This window comes from Nematolebias whitei, chromosome 3 (genome assembly GCF_014905685.2).
Source record: "Nematolebias whitei isolate Nwh7 chromosome 3, NemWhi1, whole genome shotgun sequence".
NCBI lineage: Eukaryota > Metazoa > Chordata > Actinopteri > Cyprinodontiformes > Rivulidae > Nematolebias > Nematolebias whitei.
In genome coordinates this window covers 52017414-52038905 of record NC_056500.1, presented here as the reverse complement: position 1 = coordinate 52038905, position 21492 = coordinate 52017414, and the positions used below count along the sequence as shown (strand labels likewise).

General features: G+C 44.2%; 2 protein-coding genes across 2 annotated transcripts in view; one reads left to right on the top strand and one right to left on the bottom strand.

Annotated features, from left to right (window-relative positions):
- The window catches only part of si:dkey-66a8.7 (PI-PLC X domain-containing protein 1), a 33297-nt gene extending 30993 nt beyond the window's left edge, over nt 1–2304 (bottom strand). The window contains exons 1-2 of the mRNA XM_037674365.1: nt 2223–2304; nt 1548–1684 (exon numbers count right to left, since the gene is read on the bottom strand). Of these exons, the coding sequence (XP_037530293.1) occupies nt 1548–1684; nt 2223–2304 (219 nt within the window). The remainder of the gene's footprint in view (nt 1–1547; nt 1685–2222) is intronic.
- Nucleotides 2305–2824: 520 nt separating this feature from the next.
- Nucleotides 2825–21492, top strand: part of tbc1d23 (TBC1 domain family, member 23) — a 117051-nt gene continuing 98383 nt past the window's right edge. The window contains exons 1-3 of the mRNA XM_037674364.1: nt 2825–2885; nt 2931–3005; nt 4630–4634. Coding sequence (XP_037530292.1) covers nt 2825–2885; nt 2931–3005; nt 4630–4634 — 141 coding nt within the window. The remainder of the gene's footprint in view (nt 2886–2930; nt 3006–4629; nt 4635–21492) is intronic.

Below are 21492 nucleotides of genomic sequence, written 5' to 3'. Positions count from 1 at the left end.
CCTTCCTTCCTTCCTTCCTTCCTTCCTTCCTTCCTTCCTTCCTTCCTATTGTTCTTTCTTCCTTCCCTTTTTGCGTTCTTTCTTTCTACTTGTGTTTTTTGTCTTTCTTTCCTTCCCTCGCTCGTTCAGCTAAACTGCTAGACGGTAAAAATCTGTCTCACCAGTCCCAACAGAGAAGATCTCCGATTCTGATTTTAAATGCAAAGGATTTAACGATCTCAAATAAAAATGCTCTTACTGAGAAGGTCAAGAGTCTCACTGCAGAACTTAAAAAGCAAATGATTTACTGGTATGCCTGGAACAAGTTCAGACATGTTTAGTTCAAATATTTTTTAAGTGCATATGTTTTTGCCAGATGATGAAACACTTGGTGGCTCTGTACATCAGCCATCGGCTGCATTGATTTCTAATAATCAGCTGTAGGGAAAGGGCAGCACGGTGGCACAGTTTGTAGATCTGCCGTCTCTCAACGAGCAGGTCGCCCCAGTTCAAATCTCGACCGGGAGCCCTTCTGGGTGGAGTTTACATGTTCTCTCCGTGCATGCAAGGATTTTCTCCAGGTACTCCGGTTTCCTCCCACAGACCAAAAACATGCATGTTAGGCTGATTGGTAACTCTAAATTGCCCCTAGGTGTGAGTGAGAGAGTGAATGGTTGTTTGTCTCGTTTGTCCCTGTTATGGACTGGAGACCTGTCCAGTGTGTCCACCGCCTCTCACTCAGTGACTGCTGCACATGGACACCAGAGACTCACGTGAACAGAAAAGGAAGAAGTAGACGATGTATGGATGGATGGTGTTTAAGGCAACAAGTATTTACAGGAAAGAAAATCTCAACTAGATTATTTAACAACAACAAAATTAACCTAAATTATAATTGACTGGACTTTTATTTTCTCCATCCATCCATTATCTTTACCCGCTTATTCCATTTTGGGTCACGGGGGTCGCCGGTGCCCATGTCCAGCAAGCACTGTGCGAGGGGCGGGGTACACCCTGGACAGGTCGCAAGTCCATCACAGGGACACATAGAGACACACGAGACAAACAAACATTCACTCTCTCACTCACACCTAGGGACAATTTAGAGTTACCAATCAGCCTAACATGCATGTTTTTGGTCTGTGGGAGGAAACCGGAGTACCCGGAGAAAACCCACGCATGCATGGAGAGAACATACAAACTCCACCCAGAAAGGCCCCTGGACCGGGGTTTGAACCAGGAACCTGCTCGCTGAGAGGCAGCAGCTCTACCTGTTGCGCCACCGTGCTGCCTCTGCGCTACCGTGCTGCCTCCTTTTATTTTCTATATGTGTGATTATAATGACAATTCCATTAAGTTAAAACAATTGCAGTCATAAAAAATAATGCAGAAGTGAGAAAATAAATAATGTAAAATTGGGGAAATAGTGACCAATATTTTTAAATGAAGAATGGTTCAGGTAAGAAGGCATGATGACAAAAAAGGAGATCACCATTATTAAAGGTCTTTTTGTTTGGCAACATGAATGATCAGAACCAGTGTTCTGGTTCCTTCTCACGGTCTCATACCTGTGTGGTGGCCCATTTAAAAATTAAAGGCCTCGTGAAGCAGTAAAAAAGGACATCCAGGAGCCTCAACAAGTCGGACTCAGACCTGACCAGGGGCGAGTTGATGTCCAGACAGTAACTCATGGCGTCATGGCTCCCTGCATGAACATGAACAGAATAACACATCCAAAAATAGAAAACTGGTTTGGCAAACAATGATTCTTAAAGCTGCCGGGGCTTGATGGAATGAAGTTGTTCATGTTTCTTCTTTTTAATCGACTCAAACGTCCTGAAGTGCATAGTGGATGATTGTTATATTGCATAAAATAAGCAACAAAACCTTGAGTTAAGGTTTTAAGAGCAAAAGGATGGCATGTGAGTGTGTGATCAAGAGAACCCAAACCTGTTTGTCTTGTGTAGCAAAATGAAAAATGTCAGCCTTTTAAAAGAGATTGGAAGATATGAGCTTTGTTTCTGCCAACTTCACCCATCTTAATACAATGACTTTAGTTAAAATTGCCAGAAAGAGTTTGACCTATATGACATATTTTTAATGGACAAAGCGCATTTATGAAATGCTCAAAGAAACAGAAACAAACAAAACAAAACTAGTTGTAACAAAACTAGAAGAGTGATAACAACTCCCTGCTCCTGATGAAAAATAAACTAAATGTAAAAAGTGAGAGTTGTAGCTACCAGGTATGGCCAGCTGAGTGAGAGGGATGTCCCACAGCTCCTCAGGTAAAGCTGACATCCAGTCCCGGCAGCTCAGCTCCATGTTGGACACTCTGAAACTCTGTCTGTGGAGGCTTTTTAAAAGTCACATGATTCATCTACTTTCTTTATCTTTTTCGTTTCAGCAACCTGCAGCAGCAGAGGCAGAAATGTGGAGTTTCCTGGTTTTCTGCTGACTGACAGCTGCAGCTGTGGGAGGGACATTTCAGTTGGAAAAATCTGCTGAGTGAGCACCAAGCTGCCTTGCCAGACCTACAATAATTTTTGTATTTGTATGATAATTTTGCCCTCAGTGCAAAGTATAATTATAACTCTACGTACAGTACAAGATTATATCATTTTATATTGAAACAGTCTCATTTTATACCGCATATTCAACCTTTATTTATACAGGTAAATCCCATTGAGCCTCGAGGACTCATTTACAAATATGAAATTATCTATCGCCCAGCCGTGTTGTGACTCAAGGTTCCCAGTTGATAACGAGACCCAAATGACACAAGACTCAAAAAGAAAAGTGCACAGTGTTATTTATTTACAGTGGTTCTTATATACATATATACATGTTGGTGGACTGGAACCCCAGGAAGAGGAAAGACATGGTCAGGATGGCCAGGCAAAGAGGTCAGTACAGGAAATTGATTGTGTGGTCTTGTTTCCTCCTTACAGGTGGATTTGCAGAGAAACTCTGTGTTGAGTCCAAGGTTTCCAGAGAGGTCCAATTCGACAGGCAGTTCAAGGCAGGCAAGTGACTGGAGGGCAAAAGCGCAGGGAACGAGACACAGGACCAAAAACGAAGCAGGACTGGATCCAAACAACAGGATGACAAAAAAGGAATCAATGCTCCAGCAAAGAGTAGAGCTTGACTGCAGCCTTATGTAGAGTGGGAGCTCATCAGGTAGATGACCGTCAGCTGTGGGTAATCAGCGGCCATCCTGGGGCTGCAGCAAGTGCTAATCTTACAGTACCCCCCCCCCCCTCCTCAAGAATTGCCCCCAGGAGACCTGAGGCGCTTCTCGGGGTGGGCCTTGAAGAAGGCAGTGATGAGGCTGGGATCCAAGATGAATGAGCGGGGAATCCATGAATGCTCCTCCGGACCGTATCCCTCCCAGTCAACGAGGTACTAGAATCCCCTTCCTCGGCATCACACATCCAGGATTGTCCGTACGGTGAAGGCTGGATGATTGTTGATCAACCGGGTGGGTGGAGGGAGGTTGGCAGGTGGGCATAGTGGGCTCTCTGAAACAGGCTTGACTTGGGAAACATGGAAAGTGGGATGAATCTTCAAAGAACTAGGGAGTTGTAATCTAACTGCAGAGAGGTTGATGATTTTGATGATGGGGAAGGGACCGATGAACCTGGGGGCCATCTTCCTGGGGGTGTCTTTTAGATGTATGTCTCTGGTGGAGAGTCATACTTTTTGACCCACCTGGTAGGATGGTGCAACAGAACGGTGGCGGTCAGCAAACTTCTTGTTTTGGGCAGCCGTGCGTAGGAGAGCCGCCTTGGCTTGGTGCCAGACACGTCAACATCGGCGGAAGTGGTGTTGAACGGAGGGTACAGTGATGTCTGTCTCCTGACTGGGGAACAACGGAGGCATGTAGCCAAAGGAGGCTTCAAAGGGAGACATACCTGTAGCTGAAGATTTGTGCGAGTTGTGAGCATATTCCACCCAAACCAAGTGTTGACTCCAAGCTGAGGGGTTGCGTTCCACAATGCACCGTAGGGTGGTCTCCAACTCTTGGTTACACCTTTCTGCCTGACCATTTGACTGGGGGGTGGTAACCGGAGGTGAGACTGACAGATGCCCCCAAAGTATTGCAAAAACAGCGCCAAGCCTGAGAAATGAATTGTGGGCCCCGGTCTGACACCACATCAGATGGAATGCCATGGATCCTAAAAACATGCTGAACAAGGGGATGGGCCGTCTCCAGAGCAGAAGGTAGTTTGGGTAGTGGAATGAAGTGGGCTGCTTTTGAAAATCTATCAATGACAGTTAGAATGGTTGTGTTACCTTCTGATGGTGGTAGGCCTGTGACAAAGTCCACTGATATGTGTGACCAAGAACGGCTGGGCGTGGGTAGTGGTTGCAACAGAACAGCAGGGGGTTGGTTTCCCATTTTATTTCTGGCACAGGTAGCACATGCTGCAACAAATTCTTTAACACCTTGGGAGAGCATAGGCCACCAGAAATTAGTCTTCATAAGCGACAACATGCGTGAGGTACCAGGGTGACAGGAAAGTTTATTAGTGTGTACCCACTCGAGTATCTTAGACCTCATGGTGGAGGGAACGAACAGTGTCCCAGGGGGTCCTGTACCGGGATCAGGTTCATCCTTATGAGCCTCGCAAATCTCTCTCTCAATAGACCAGGTGAGGGCCCCAACAATGCAGACGGGAGGGATGATGTTCTCTTCAGTGTCATGTACATCTGGGGAAGAAAACTGGCGAGAGAGAGAGTCAGGCTTGGTATTCTTAGAACCAGGTCTGAACGTCAAGGAATAATTAAAACGGTTGAAAAACAGCGACCAACGTGCCTGTCTGGGGGTCAGTCGTTTGGCGTCCCTCAAGTACGTCAGATTCTTATGGTGTGTCCATATTAAAAAAGGAAGTTCAGTGCCCTTTAGACAGTGGCGCCATTCCTCTAAGGCTAATTTTACAGCCAGAAGTTCCCAGTTGCCCACGTCATAATTCTGTTCCACTTGGGACAAGTGCCGGGAGAAGAAGGCACATGGGTGCACTTTATTATCGCTGGGAGACCTTTGGGACAGCACCACTCTTACCCCAGTATCGGATGTGTCTACTTCCAAAATAAACTGACGTTTGGGATCTAGATGACAGAGGATGGGTGTGGAGGAAAAAAGTTGTTTGAGCTTACCAAAGGCTGCATCTGCTTCAGCGTTCCATCTGAATGTCCTATTGATGTAGGTAAGCTGTGATAATGGAGCGGCGATGCGGCTGTAGTCCTTTATAAAGCGTCGGTAAAAGTTTGCAAATCCCAGGAAGCACTGTAATTGTTTCCTGGTCTCAGGAAATGGCCACTCCACCACTGCCTTGGTCTTCTCAGGGTCCATTCTATAATGTCCTTCCCCAAAGATAAATCCCAAAAAGGAGACAGATGACATATGAAATTCACATTTTTCACTTTTTACGAATAATTGATTTTCGTACAGTCTCTGAAGCACATCCTAACTTGTGTAGTGTGTTTGGTCTTATCTTTAGAGTAGATGAGGATGTCGTCCAGATATACCAATACAAAATTGCAGATAAAATCTCTTAAGACGTCGTTAACTAATGCCTGGAAGACAGCAGGAGCGTTGGTCAGGCCGAAGGGTATGACAAGTTACTCGAAATGTCCAAGGGAGGTTCGAAAAGCTGTTTTCCATTCATCGCCATGTTTTATATGGACCAAGTGGTAAGCGTTTCTTAAATCCATTTTAGTGAAGATAGTGGCAGATTGCAAGTGTTCGTGAATAGAGTCAATTAACGGAAGGGGGTATTTATTTTATATTGTAATGTTGTTAAGTCCTCGGTAGTCGATACATGGGAGAAGGGTCTTGTCTTTCTTGGTTACGAAGAAAAACCCCGCCCCCATAGGAGATGTGGACGGGCGAATAATCCCAGAGTCGAGGGATTCCTCAATGTAGGTCTTCATAGAATTTCTCTCGGGGCCTGAGAGGTTGTAGAGGTGACTGGCCGGTAGCGGGGCCCCAGGAAGAAGGTCAATGGAACATTCATACAGCCGATGGGGAGGCAGAGATAAAGCTTTCTGTTTACTGAATACTTGGGCCAGGTCGTGATACTCGGGGGGAATGGATGACAAGTCGATCTCTTCTGTGGGTGAATCAGGTCTGGAATGGTTAGAAATACCAGAACGAAGGCAGTGCTTAAGACACCTGTCGCTCCATTTCTCCACCCCCCGAGTTCCCAATTAATATGGGGGTTAGGATGTTGCAACCATGGGTATCCTAAAATACACTGGGTGTTGGGTGAGTCGAATATAAAAAAAATCAATGTATTCGTGGTGGTTACCAAAAGTTATTAGGCGTAGATTAGCTGTTTTAAAGTGGATTTCAGCCAGGGTCTCTCCAGAGACTCCTGCTATGGAAACAGGTTGAATTTCTTGAACAGGAAGTGAAAATTCTTGGACCAGATCTTGACTGATTAAATTTTGCTCAGCACCTGAATCAACCAAAACTACAACAGGGAAACGGTTTTGGTCGACTTGGATGACTGTGGGGAGTGTAAGTCTATGAAGGGGAGTGAAGGAGGAAGTGCCCACCAGTATTTCCATCTTTACCGGCGGGCATGTTCGTTTCCCTGAAATGGGCAAGATGCTACATAATGTCCATCCTTTCCACAATAAAACATAATTTTGACTCCCGACATCTTTGTCTTTCATCAGGTGTTTAACGTGTACGTCCCAACTGCATAGTTTCTGGTTCGGGCAGCGCTAGATGAGTCGTGGGAACAGGATTCATGTAACCCTGGGATTTGAAGTTCTCTAACACTGGCTTGTAGTTGCGAAACCCTCTTGATGGCGCGGCAAGAATGGAAGGGGCGGCCCTCTGAGAGTTGTAGTCCCGTTCTCTTTGTCATTCCCGAAAGCGTTCGTCCAGGGATATTGCTAAATTGATTAGTGCGTCAAAATTAGACGGTTCATCTCGTGCCGCAATCTGGTCTTTGATATACTCCGACAAGGAATTTAGAAACGTACCTTGCAACGCTCTCTCGTTCCAGCCAGTCTGTGCGGCGAGAATGCGGAACTCAAGGGCATGCTCGAATACAGGTCGCCGGCCCTGACGTAATCCCAGCAAACGCTTCTCTGCGTTGGGTTGTTGCAGCAGCCGATTGAAAATCTTGTGGAACTCGGTGAGAAGATTGTCGAAAGAAACAGTATCCATGTCGTTTTGGTTTAGAAATGAAGTTGCCCACCGAAGAGCATTACCTTTGAGTTGACTGGAAAAGTACGTGATCTTAGCGATGTCTGTGGAGTAGCGCTGAGGGGCCCCCTTAAAAGCAAGTTTGCATTGGAGGAGAAAGCCTTCACATTGATCAGGGTCCCCGGAAAAAAGCTCTGAAGGTTTGACAAACAGTTCGTTAGTTGATGTACTTACGGGGCTATTATCGGTGGGACTCATTGCTGGTGGAGCAGCTGGGACTGTAGGTGGAGAGGGTGCAAGTCTCTGATTAATAGAACAAATCATTCCTCCAAGCTCCTGTAAGTTAGACTGAGTCTTTTGTTGTTGAACTAAGACTTGTTTAAACATTTCTTCAAGTTGGTAAATTCGCTCAGCTTGAGAAAAGGATGAAGCTTGTTTGTTCATGGTCTCATTCTGGGTCTTGTTTGGCTGGAGCATTTCTGTTGTGACTCAAGGTACCCAGTTGATAACGAGACCCACACGACACAAGACTCAAATAGAAAAGTGCACAGTGTTATTTATTTACAGTGGTTCTTATATACATATATACATGTTGGTTGACTGGAACCCCTGGAAGAGGAAAGACACGGTCAGGATGGCCAGGCAAAGAGGTCAGTACAGGAAATTGATTGTGTGGTCTTGTTTCCTCCTTACAGGTGGATTTGCAGAGAAACTCTGTTGAGTCCAAGGTTTCCAGAGAGGTCCAATTCGACAGGCAGTTCAAGGCAGGCAAGTGGCTGGAGGGCAAAAGCGCAGGGAACGAGACACAGGACCAAAAAAGAAGCAGGACTGGATCCAAGCAACAGGATGACAAAAGAGGAATCGATGCTCCAGCGAACAGTAGAGCTTGACTGCAGCCTTATGTAGAGTGGGAGCTCATCAGGTAGATGACCGTCAGCTGTGGGTAATCAGCGGCCATCTTGGGGCTGCAGCAAGTGCTACTCTTACAAGTCCTAAACACAATTAGCAACTTTTTCCAAGTATGTATGTCTGCAGACGAATAGATGTTCCCAAAGTAAGGTGTATCCCAAGGGCCACACCTGACTGGACAAAAAACAAAACAAAACAAGACATTACTAAAGGACTACACCTGATCGGATGAAGGTATCAGAAGATTTATGTATTAAGCAAGTATAACCTGAGTATAACGGCAGGCAGATTGTGGTAGCTGGTTCGACATTAGCGGCATCTCCATAACTTCTTCTTCTGCCTCTCTTAACACAGAACTTCCAGTTATATTTCAAAATAAGATCAACATAACGTAAGAAGGGCTAAATGTTTGTTTTTTAATACCTAGTGTTGCCGTTTATGGTCACAGCATGAAATACCGGCTCTTTTATTCCCAAGTGGAGAGAAACACACTGACACAAATAACGATGAGAATACTGAAGTTTTTACGATTTACTCCTGACAAGGCAGGAAAAGTTACAGGTTTCAGCGCTGAGGCTTCGATCCAAACCACCCCGGGATGATCTCGACGGCTGACACCCAGAACACAGGGAAACACAAGTATATATAGGTTCTAGGCTCTGTCCCTCACAGAGTCCCAGAGCGCGGTCTGCGTGTATCAGTAAATTTCCTATGTGTGACCATGTAATGGTCTTACCTGCTTTCTTTTTGGTGATTCATTGTGTGGTGTTCTTATCTCAGTGTGTGTGTAAGCAACAGCAATAAACAACTCCAAATAAGGAACCAGCCCAAAGGCCAAAAACTGACAACGATGGTCAGAACTGATTTCATTTGATTTTATCGGTTCTGAAGCAAAAGCAAGGTTACAGTCTCAGAGCAGAAAAACAAGAGATCAGGTCTTATTAATAATGCCCCTTTTCCATAGTACCTTTTAGTACTGGTACAGCACGGTTCAGCTCGGCTCGGTACGGTACACATTGTTGTGTTTCCATTATAATTCAGTACTGGTTCCAGTGGGCGGGGTTCAAATTGACATCACTTGCCTTACCAGTTGGTGACAGTAAGACCTTGATCTTGACCTTGGGTTCAGTATTTTGATGTTTCTGGTAAATAACAAAAAATACAGATTATTAAATGATTGAATTAATAATAATAATAATAATAATAATGCATTTTATTTGTTAGCGCCTTTCAAGACACCCAAGGACACTTCACAACATTAAAAACACAAAATAAAATAATAAAAAATGGCTATAAAGACATTAAACCAAGAATCCAAAAAAGTTCTATCTGGTCCTCTGGACATTCAAAAACTGGAGACCCCATAGCACACCCATGTTTCTGCATATAATATTGCTCCCCATATGTGAAGTAGGTTGACTGCAGGCACAGTTTCAAGAGTTGACACAGTTGTTCTGTGGAAAGCGTGGTCCTGCTGCTCAGAGTGGTGTCTCCAGTTATTCCTATTGTTGCCAACCTGTACATGGAGGTAAAAAAGAGAGTCTTGACATCATTTTCAGGGACACCACCAAGTCATTGGTTCAGGTATGTTGACGACACCTGGGTTAAAATTAAATCTCAGGAAGACCAACATTTTACTGACCACATCAACTCTGTGGATAAATACATCAAGTTCACACGAGAAGCTGTAAAAAATGGCAAGTTGGCTTTCTCGGACTGTGAGGTCTCAGTCTCTGATAGAGGACATTTGCAAACTGAGGTGTACCCCAAACCCACCCACACAGACCAGTATTTGCAGTTTGACTCCCATCACCCTTTGGAGCACAAGTTAGGAGTCATCAGGACTCTGTACCACAGAGCAGACAGCGTCCCCACTAGCTCAGGAGCCAGGCAGAAGGAGAAATCCCACACAAGACAGGCTCTAGAGCAATGTGGATATCCTAACTGGGCCTTCCTGAAAGCAGAGAAGAAACCCAAACAGGACTCCAGTCAGCCATCAGGTGAAAAGGAGGAACCCAGACCCAGACCAGTGGTCATTCCGTATGTTGAGGGAGTATCAGAGAAACTGAGACGTTTATTTTCTAAACACAACATCCCAGTGGCTTTTAAACCCCAAAATACATTACGGCAAAGACTGGTTCATCCCAAAGATCCAGTCCCCCGGCACAAACAGAGTAATGTTGCGTATGTTGTTCAGTGTCAGAAGGGCTGTGATCAGTCTTACATTGGGGAAACTAAACTGCCACTGGCCAAAAGGATGGCCCAGCACAGAAGAGCAACAACATCAGGCCAGGACTCTGAGGTCTACACTCATCTCCAGGCCAGAGGTCACTCTTTCAGGGATGAAGATGTGCACATCCTGGACAGAGAGGAACGATGGTTTGAGAGAGGAGTAAAGGAGGCCGTCTTTGTGACAAGAAATCGTCCATCATTAAACAGGGGTGGGGGCCTCCGGGTTCAATTGTCCCCCCCTTACAATGCTGTGATTGCTAGTATCACTCAGCCCTCTGTGAATAGTAAACAGCCATCAGGTGCTAATGATCCATTGTTAGGCTGATGGTCCTTCTTGATCATGTGAGCAGCTGGTTTTGGTTGTCAGTAGAAAAACTGGTTGATCCACTTTGAGAAGGTGCTATTTAAGAGACTGAGCTGAATACAGCTGTTCAGACTGAGGAAGTCTTTCGGATGAAAGACGAAACGTTTCTACATTTTTGTTGTTTTGCTTTGTTTTTTTTTTTTGTTTTTTTTTTTGAATGTCCAGAGGACCAGATTGAACTTTTTTGGATTTTTCTATCTGGATTATTGAGCATGCATCAGGATACTAAACCAAGAAGAAAATTACAAGAAATGAAAGTGAGAAGGCTAACTTGAACAGATGAGTTTTGAGTTGTGATTTGAAGGTCCGAAGGGAGTCAGTATTACAGATGTCTGAGGGACGAGCGCTCCAGAGTTGGGGGGGCAGAGCGAGAAAAGGCTCTGTGTCTCATGATGCTGAGGTGGACGAGAGGCACGTTGAGGTGGATGGAAGAGGAAGAACGAAGAGAGCATGAATGGGTGATAATGTACAAGAGATCGGACAGATAGGGAGGGGTGAGGTTATGGATGGCCTTGAATGTGTACAACAGGATTTTAAATTGAATTCTGAAAGTGACTGGAAGCCAGTGAAGTTGCTGTACAACTGGGGTGATGTGGTGAAATGAGGGGGTTTTGGTAACGATGTGGGCAGCTGAATTTTGAACCATTTGGATCTTATGGAGTAATTTGTGCAGCAGATCAAATAGGAGAGAGTTGCAGTAATCAATTTGAGAAATGACCAAGCTATGGGCCAGGATGGAAGCAGAGTGTGGGGAGAGGGATGGACGGAGACGGTTGATGTTTCGAAGATGGAAGTATGCAGACCAGGTGATATTATTGATGTGAGAGTGAAAAGAGAGAGTGCTGTCAATAATGACACCCAGACTCTTGACGTGAGGGGAAGGAGAAACCATGGAGCTGTCAGTGGTGAAGGAAAAACTGTTGACTTTAGATGTGGTGGATTTAGTGCTGATCAGTAGAAACTCTGTTTTATCACTGTTTAATTTAAGGAAGTTAGACGTAAACCAGGATCTAATTTCAGCTAAGCAGGAAGTGAGGGAGGAAGGAGGAAGTGAAGAATCAGGTGCAGTGGATAAGAAGAGCTGGGTGTCATCGGCAAAACAATGGAAGTGAATGTTAAGCCACCAGTATACTCCCGCGTACATCCATACACGGAGGTACGCACGTACGTACGCGGAGGTACAAGCGTACCACCCAGGGCATGTCCGTGCAAAGCTCAATTTTTACTACCGCGTACGCAGTGTCGCACAATAAACTGCCCAGCGATGGACTGTTTTGTATGTGACACCAATCTATTAAATTCCCCTTCTTCATCTCTGATCTGGCCTTTTCTTTTGTTTGTTTTTTTTTTTGTCAAGAGGCAAGTGATCTTTTCTTCTTCCGTTGACGCCATGACTGAAATGGTGAGAAATTAAAGAATTTGTCACGAGCGAATTAAACTCAGGTCCAACATGGCTGTGGGAGGGTCTGGAGATTTCCTGGTGGGCTGGTCTGATGTGTGGGTTGCAGAGCCAGTGCACCCTGTTTAAAAAATATATATATAATCTTTTTATTAACAACCCATAAACACAGAACACCGCTGTGGCTGCCAGGGCTCGTTTTTTTTTCTTCCAACCTGTCAATCAGTCTAGTAGGCGTGTCAGCAAATGACTAATCGGCGACCTCAATTTGTCCCAAAGGTAAACGCCCCTTGTCTGTGAACCTGCTCTGCAGCTGCTCAGGGTGTACGCTCGAGTATGAAGCCTGAACCCTCTGCGTACAGTACACAAGTATACACGCGTGAACGGATGTACGCGGGAGTATATTGGGGGCTTTAAATTTACAGAAGATATTGCCGAGGGGGAGAAGGTAGATGATGAAAAGAAAGGGCCCCAGGACAGAGCCTTGGAGCACACCTGAAGTGATGGGAGAGGAGTGGGATCTGAATGATTTAAGTTGGATGAACTGAGTGCGGCCAGAGTGATATGACTGAAACCAAGAGAGAGGTGTATATGGGTGATGCCAATGGATGAAAGTCTGCGGAGGAGGATGTTGTGGGATATAATATCAAACGCCACACTGAGATCGAGGAGGATTAGGAGAGAAAGTAAACCAGAATCTGCTGCCATGAGAAGAGTGTTATTGATTCTAAGGAGAGCAGATTATGTGCTGTGACCGGGGTGGAAACCAAACTGGAACTGTTTGTATAAACTGTTTTTGGTTAAATGGAGTTGAGAAAAGACTGTTTATTTTTCTTCAGAATTTTGGAGATGAATGGAAGGTTAGAAATAGGGCAAATTTCAATGAAAATATTTGGATCCAATCCAGGCTTCTTAAGGATCGGAGTGACAACGGCAGTTTTGAAACTACTTGGTACAGTTCCTGAAGAAAGAGAAGAGAGAATAATGACAGAAGTGATTGGGAGAAGTGAAAAAAGGCAAGATTTAACAAGTTCTGTTGGGAGAGGATCCAAAGAACACGTGGAGGGCTTGGATTTCAGAATGAGTTTGGCTATTTCAGAGACAGGAGAAAGCTGAGAGACAGAAAAAGGCTGACTGAGGGGAGAAGGTTCAGAGGAGGGTGGACGAGGAGAGACAGGACAAAGTTGCTGATGAATTTTTCTGATTTTATCATTAAAAAAGAACATGAGAGAATTACAGGTGTCATCTGAATAGAAGTGAGAGGGAAGAGAGTCAGGCGGATGAAAAGTATTGTTTCAATCAAACTTTATTTATTCAATTCAATTCAATACAAAAATACTTTATTAATCCCAGAGGGAAATTATATGTTGTGGTAACTCATCATCCTGGTTTCATTAATGAGATGTTATAGATGGAAGGATCTCTTGTAGCGGTCTGTCCTACAATGGATTTGAAGAAGCCTCTGACTGAAGACACTTTGTTGTTGTATGACAGTCTGATGAAGAGGATGCTGAGGGTTGTCTATAATGTTCTTCATTTTATGAAGAATCCTTCTTTGAACAATCATCTCCAAAGGTTCTAGAGGAGTCCCCAGAACTGAGCCAGCCTTCTTTATGAGCTTGTTGATCTTTTTTAAGTCACTTGCTCTGGTGCTGCTCCCCCAGCAGATGATGCAGAAGAGACAGCGCTCTCTACAGCAGACTTATAGAAGATATGCAGCATCTTGCTGCAAACGTTGAAGGACTTCAGTTTCCTCAAGAAGTACAGTCTGCTCTGTCCCTTCTTGTAGACGCTTCACTGTTGCATTTCTAGTCCAGTCTATTGTCCAGGTGAACTCCAAGGCATTTATACTTCTCCACCACCTCCACTTCTTCTCCCATGATGGAAATAGGGTTGGACCTGTTCCTGATTATCATGAAATCTACAATAATCTCCTTTGTTTTGTTCACATTCAAGATGAGATGATTGTTTCCACACCATGCCACAAAGCGGTCCACCAGTTCCCTGTACTCAGCTTCTTGTCCATCTCTGATACACCCGACCACTACAGAGTCATCTGAATATTTCTGCAGATGACAGGATTCTGTTTTGTACTGGAAATCTGAGGTGTACAGAGTGAAAAGGAATGGTGAGAGTACAGGCCCCTGTGGTGCTCCTGAGCTACTGACCACCTGGTTAGACACAGAACCCTTCAGTCTCACAAACTGTGGTCTGTACATCAGGTAGTCTTTGATTCAAGCGATTGTTGAGGCCTCCACCTGAGTTTTCTGAAGTTTATGACAAAGCAAATCCGGCTGGATTGTGTTAAATGCACTGGAGAAATCAAAGAACATGACTCCCACAGTGCTGTCTGCCTTTTCTAGATGACAGTGAGTTTGCTGAAGCAGGTGTATGATGGCATCTTCAACTCCAAGTCCACGCTGATAAGCAAACTGCAGTGGGTCCTGATATCAGAGTCAGAGTCAGAGTTTCTTTATTGTCATTCGCACCTCATGTGGTACATGTGGTGGAGCGAAATTATGTACACGGGGTCCCAGTTACATCCAACAATAAAATGTATGTGTAACAATAATAATGACAATAATAATATGTGCTTGTTTGTCTAGTCAGGTGGGTCAGCAGAAGTCTCTCTAGGACCTTCATGATGTGGGATGTCAGGGCAACAGGTCTATAGTCATTGGGTATGTTTACATGGACATAAGTAACCGGATCAAATGGCCGGTCGGAATAAAAGTGTGTCATGTAAACACTCCGTTCGGGTTGTTTTTTGTGTATTTGGCGCGATCCGTTATAATTTCTGATCAGAACGAAACGGGTGGTTTACGCCGATCCGAAACCAGATCGGTGCGCATGTAAACGCTTGATCTGTTCGTTTTTATCTGATGGTGAAAAACTGACCTGACTGTGCATGTGCGACTTTGCCATTTCCGCCTGGCTAACGCTAATAATATTAGCATGTCAGGGAAGTAAAACTGGTCGGTGAGCGACACAACATTTCTACTAGAAACTTTTAAAGAGCTCAAAATGATCTGTATCACCTGTAGCTCAGTCAGGGAGTGCAATAACGTCTCCACCATCATTAAAACCTGTTGCGGGTCCATTTTGGTGCTCAGGTTTGTTTACGTTCACCCGGAAGTAGAACTTCTTCTTCGGTGTTTTTTTTAAGGAGAGTTTACCGCTCTGCGCATGTCAGTACTGCTGTTCAGAACAAAGCCCGCTGCATGTAAACGCTCATCATGAACAGATTGTGCCCATGTAAACAACACATTTAAATTATTCAAACAGAACACATTTCAATCCGGTCAAAGAATTCTGCGCATGTAAACATAGCTACTGAGGACTGATGGGTGAGTTTTCTTTGGCACTGGAACAAGGCAGGATGTTTTCCATAACACTGGAACCTTCTCCTGGGTCAGGCTAAGGTTGAAGAGGTGCTGCAGAACCCCACAGAGCTGCTCTGCACAGACCTTCAGGACTCTGGGACTGACACCATCTGGACCTGCAGCCTTATTCCGGTTCAGTCTCTCCAGCTGCTTTCTCACCTGACTTCTGGAGATGCAGAGGGGGGAGGCAAAGGAGGTATCAGCATCTTCTGATTTGGTTGAAGACCAATATGCAGAAGAAGGGTCCATGACTGAGGTGGTAGATACAATATTTGAGGTGTGACAGGACAGGCTTGGGTCAATGGAGGGTGGTATATATGTTTGGCTGTGGGCAAGAGAGGAGGACGCTGAGCTTGTTCCTGAACTGAACCTATTGAAGAACATGTTCAGTTCATTGGCTCTGTCCAGGCTTCCATCATTCTGATCCTCCTTCTGCTTGAAGCCTGTGATTTGTTTCATCCCTGACCACACCTCTCTGATATTGTTCTGTTGGAGCTTGCTCTCCAGCTTCTTCTTGTACACCTCCTTGCTGTTTCTTATCTTGACTTTTAGTTGCTTCTGTGTGCTCCTCAATAATTCCCTGTCTCTCTCCCTGAAGGCTCTTTTTTCCTGGTTTAGCAGTTCCTTCAGGTCAGTGGTGATCCAGGGTTTGTTATTGGAGAAGCATCTCACTGTTCTGGTGGGGATGGTGTTGTTTACACAGAAGTTTATATAGTCGGTCACACACTCAGTCATGGCATTGATGTCCTCTCCATGTGGCTGGCACAGTGCATCCCAGTCTGTAGCCTCAAAACAACCCCACAGGGCTTCTTCAACTTCCGTTGACCATTTTCTCACTGTTCTCTTTATTGCAGGTTGCCTCTGAACAAGAGGTTTATATTTTGAGCAGAGAAACACAAGACTGTGATCTGATTTGCCAGGAGGGGGTCTTGCTTTAGCGATGTATGAACCCTTGACATTTGCATAAAACAAGTCCAGCGTTTTGTTTTCTCTGGTAGAGCAGCTGACAAACTGTTGGAATGTCGGAAGTGTAGCAGAGAGTTAGACATGATTAAAATCCCCAGATATTGCAACAAACACACTAGGGTGTTGTCTGTAGCTTAGCAAACTCGGAGCTGATGACATCACACGCAGTCTCGGCAACAGCATTGGATGGAATGTAAACAGTTGCCAAAATAACACTGGTGAACTCTCTTGGCAAATAATATGGACGACAACTTAGTGCTAACAGTTCAATATCTATACTGTAGAGACAACACTTCACAGTAACATGTCCAGGATTACACCATCTGTTGTTCACAAGCACTGCCAACCCACCTCCTTTCCTTTAGCCTCTCCTCTTTAAATCTCTATCTGCTGGTATGGTCAGAAAGCCTGGCAAGGAAACGCTGGAGTCGGGGATATGATCCTGCAGCCATGTCTCAGTGAAACACATAACACTGCATTCCCGATACTCTGGATGGGTCCTTGTTAGGGCTTGAAGTTCATCCAACTTGTTTCCCAGCAATCTCACATTGCCCATCATGATTGATGGAAGAGATGGTTTAAACTTCATTCTTCTCGCTTTCTCCCTCTTCTTTGTTCCTGCTCTGCATCCATGACACCTCCTTTTCAACTCATTTGGGATTTGAGGCTGTATTTGAGATATTATTTGAGCTTTAAAGATGTTAATCAGCTGCTCCCGGTTGTAAAAAAAACCTTGTTGTTATGGTTACGCATCATAACAAATGTCCAAAAGCAAATATGTTTCAGTAAAAATCCTTCCAGCTGCACAGCATCCGACACCAGAGGAAATAATCATCCAAAAAAAGCGATTTATATCCAGAAAAAAGAGGAATTAAAGTTTTCAAAAGTAATATCTCAGAATGAAAGTAACATAGCTACTCCAACATACAGCCACCTTGAGCGGCACAATTCTAGAAGAATATAGAGCCCTTTCCAGCAGCCAAAAGGTGCCCAAAGTGTTGCACAATACAGAAGTTAAAAAAAACAATTAAGATTAAAAAAACAGACAGTTAAAAATTGTAAACAAACAATTAAAACATAGCAAGATTTCCAAAGAACTACTAGGTATTAAAAGCCTGCCTGAATAAAAATGGTTTAAGGTTAGACTTAAAATGCTCCATATCAGTGATGGAGCACAAGTCCTGAGGGAGATGGTTCCAGAGTCTGCAACGACAGAAAAGGCCCGGTCACCCCATCATTTGTACAAACCGGATGCCAAAAAAGTTGGGACACTAAACAAATTGTGAATAAGAACTGAATGCAATGATGTGGAGGTGCCAACATCTAATATTTTATTCAGAATAGAACACAAATCACAGATCAAAAGTTTAAACTGAGAGAATGTATCATTTTAAGGGAAAAATCTGTTGTTTCCAAATTTCATGGAGTCAACAAATCCCAAAAATAGTTGGGACAAGTCCATTTTTACCACTGTGTGGCATCCCCCTTCTTCTTCCAACACTCAACAGACGTCTGGGGACAGAGGAGACCAGTTTCTCAAGTTTAGAAATAGGAATGCTCTCCCATTCATGTCTAATACAGGCCTCTAACTGTTCAATCGTCTTGGGCCTTCTTTGTGGCACCTTCCTCTTTATGATGCACCAAATGTTCTCTATAGGTGAAAGATCTGGACTGCAGGCTGGCCATTTCAGTACCTGGATCCTTCTCCTACGTAGCCATGATGTTGTGATTGTTGCAGAATGTGGTCTGGCATTATCGTGTTGAAAAATACAGGGTCTTCCCTGAAAGAGATGACGTCTAGATGGGAGCATATGTTGTTCTAGAACCTGAACATAGTTCTCTGCATTAATGGTGCCTTTCCAGACATGCAAGCTGCCCATGCCACAAGCGCTCATGCAACCCCATACCATCAGTGATGCAGGGTCCTGAACGGAGCATTGATAACAACTTGGGCTATCCTTGTCCTCTCTGGTCCGGATGACATGGCGTCCCAGTGTTCCATAAAGAACTTCAAATCGTGACTCATCTGACCACAGAACAGTCTTCCATTTTGCCACACTCCATTTTAAATGACCCCTGGCCCAGTGCAAACGTCTGAGCTTGCTTAAAATGGCTTCCTCTTTGCACTGTAGAGTTTCAGCTGGCAATGGCGGATGGCACGGTGGATTGTGTTCACTGACAATGCTTTCTGGAAGTATTCCTGAGCCCATTCTGTTATTTCCTTGACAGTGGCATTCCTGTTTGAGTAGCAGTGACGTTTAAGGGCCCGGAGATCACGAGCATCCAATAGAGTTTTACGGCTTTGACCCTTACGCACAGTGATTGTTCCAGATTCTCTGAATCTTTTGATGATGTTATGCACGGTTGATGATGATAACTTAAAAGTCTTTGCTATTTTACGCTGGGTAACACCATTCTGGTATTGCTGCTCTATCTTTCTGTGCAACAATGGTGGAATTGGTGATCCTCTTACCATCTTGGCTTCTGAGAGACACTGACACTCTGAGAAGCTCTTTTTATACCCAATCATGTTGTCAATTGACCTAATTAGTGTTAATTGGTCTTCCAGCTGTTTGTTATATGCTCAATTTCCTTTTTCCAGCCACTTATTGCTACTTGTCCCAACTTTTTTGGGATTTGTTGACACTGAAATTTTGAATCAACATATTTTTCCTTTAAAATGTTACATTTACTCAGATTAAACTTTTGATCTGTCATCTATGTTATATTACAAATAAAATATTGACATTTACCATCTCCTCATCATTGCATTCAGTTTTTATTCACAATTTGTTTAGTGTCCCAACTTTTTTGGAATCCGGTTTGTATATATATATATATATATATGTGTGTGTGTGTGTGTGTGTGTGTGTGTGTGTGTGTGTGTGTGAGTGTGCGTGCGTGTACTGTACATTATATTTTTAAAGGGTTTTGATTATATGTTACAACGGTTTTCTTTACACGGATTTATCGCCCGTGTGGACCGGACGTGACGTGTATGTCAACATAACAATGGCGGATACGGTGGAGGAAGCTCTTCAAGGCAGCTGGTGAGACCATTTAATTTTGGACAAACACCTTTATAGGCATTTTTGGACTGTGAGAATGTTGTGTAGGTTTAATATTTTTACATTGTAATTAAATATAGTGTTGTACGGACGGGCAGCAGGCAGCTGCGAGTCCGGCTTCGTTGTAGTCTTGGCTCAGCTAGGAACAATCGGCTAAGTTGCTTGCGAGCAACAGACGGACATTGTGAAAGGTAACCAGAGGGTGTCGGTGTGCGGGTAACGTTTCTGTCACTAGTTATTTCTCCTGGACTTGTTTAATGGTTGTTAACCACTAATTAACCAGCTGGGATTCTTCTTCAAATAATGTCTCGGTCCTTAAATTAATAAATTAAATGCTTTTGGATTTTTCTTTGTCATATTGTGCCAAGAAAAAGCTGTGAATAAAAAGTGAAGCGGGTGTTGAGGAGAGTCCTGGTCAGCGTTAGAATACCTTTGACTCTGTAAAGTTGTCCACTGCTTCAGTCTGCTGACTTTTATCAACACTCCAGAACACGAGTAATTTCAACTACACGATTGGATTTAAATATGAACTTGTTGTAGGTTGTGATTGGAATAAGTTGCGCCAAATTGTGTTTATATATTAATGTCATTTGTTAAACTAAATTATTTCTTAAATCTGGAAAGTTACATGAAAGCTGTAATAGATTTTGCCCTTGATTTTGATATTTGTTGACATGAATTGCCGCCTTGTTTCAAACTTCATCCTAAAATATACTAGAAGTATTCTGTCTGCATTAATTACTTTGGTAGATGAGCTTCTCACCAGACCTCTCCCTTAGAGACAGGGTGAGAAGCTCGATCGTCCAGGAGGGACTCAGAGTAGAGCCGCTGCTTCTCCACGTCGAGAGGAGCCAGTTGAGGTGGCTCGGGCATCTGGTTAGGATGCCTCCTGGACGCCTCCCTGGTGAGGTGTTCCGGACACGTCCCACCAGGAGGAGACCCAGAGGAAGACCCAGGACACGCAGGAGGGACTATGTTTCTCGGCTGGCCTGGGAACGCCTCGGGATTCCCTCGGAGGAGCTGGCCCAAGTGGCTGGGGAGAGGGAAGTCTGGGCCTCCCTACTTAGGCTGCTACCCCCACGACCCGACCCCGGATAAGTGGAAGAAAATGGATGGATAAATATATCCATTTAAGTTGATGAGTCACATGATGAAGATCTGGGAGAGAATTGTGGAAGCTAGACTTAATGGTATGGAAGCAAATGTGTCTCAATTTTCAAATTAAAATAGATTAATAGAAATTAGGGATGGGGCCGATCCAGTATCTGTATCGGCCTCTGATACCAGCATAATTAACGTATCAAATTTTCCGATCCACCTGCCGATATTTCTGATCCATGATGCACGTTGGCTTCAAACTATGGGATGGATTTCCTGAACGACGGCGTGTCTCATGAGCCCAGAGTAATAAGACCCGCCTCACATTCAGGAAATCCATTTCATAGTTTGCAGCAGCTACAACGTGAGGACTGAGTTAGCAGCACTGTAGCTAACAGCTAACAAACTTTTCATCTAAACATGTCGCTGTGTGGAAGAATTTTACACTAGAAACACAAAACAAGACAGCAACGTGCACTGTCTGCAGAGCCACAGCGCCACATTAAACCATGTTAACGTTAGTTTTATGATGGACGTTCGATCTCCGTGGCTTCAGCGGGGCGCTGCTCTCACTGAATCTGAAAGAGGCGAGTCGACCCCGGCCAGCTACGTCCAATCTGCCCCGCTCAGTCTGCCCGTCTCTGAGGAGGGACAGACTGAGCGCGGCTGACCAAACCAGGCTGCCTGCTTCAGATTGAACAAGAAGAAGACATCGCTGAAACCACAGAGCTCAAATGTTTGGTTGGCCTTCTAGCTATTTTAAGTGCTTTATAAATAAAGTGGTATGGTAATGTTTACAGAGAAGCTGCTAAACTTCATCATGATTCATGACCAACCACTATCAGCTGTAGAAAATGAAGGATTTCACAGTTTGATACTTGCAGTCAAGATATAGTTTACCCTCCAGGAGATATTTATCAGTACAACAG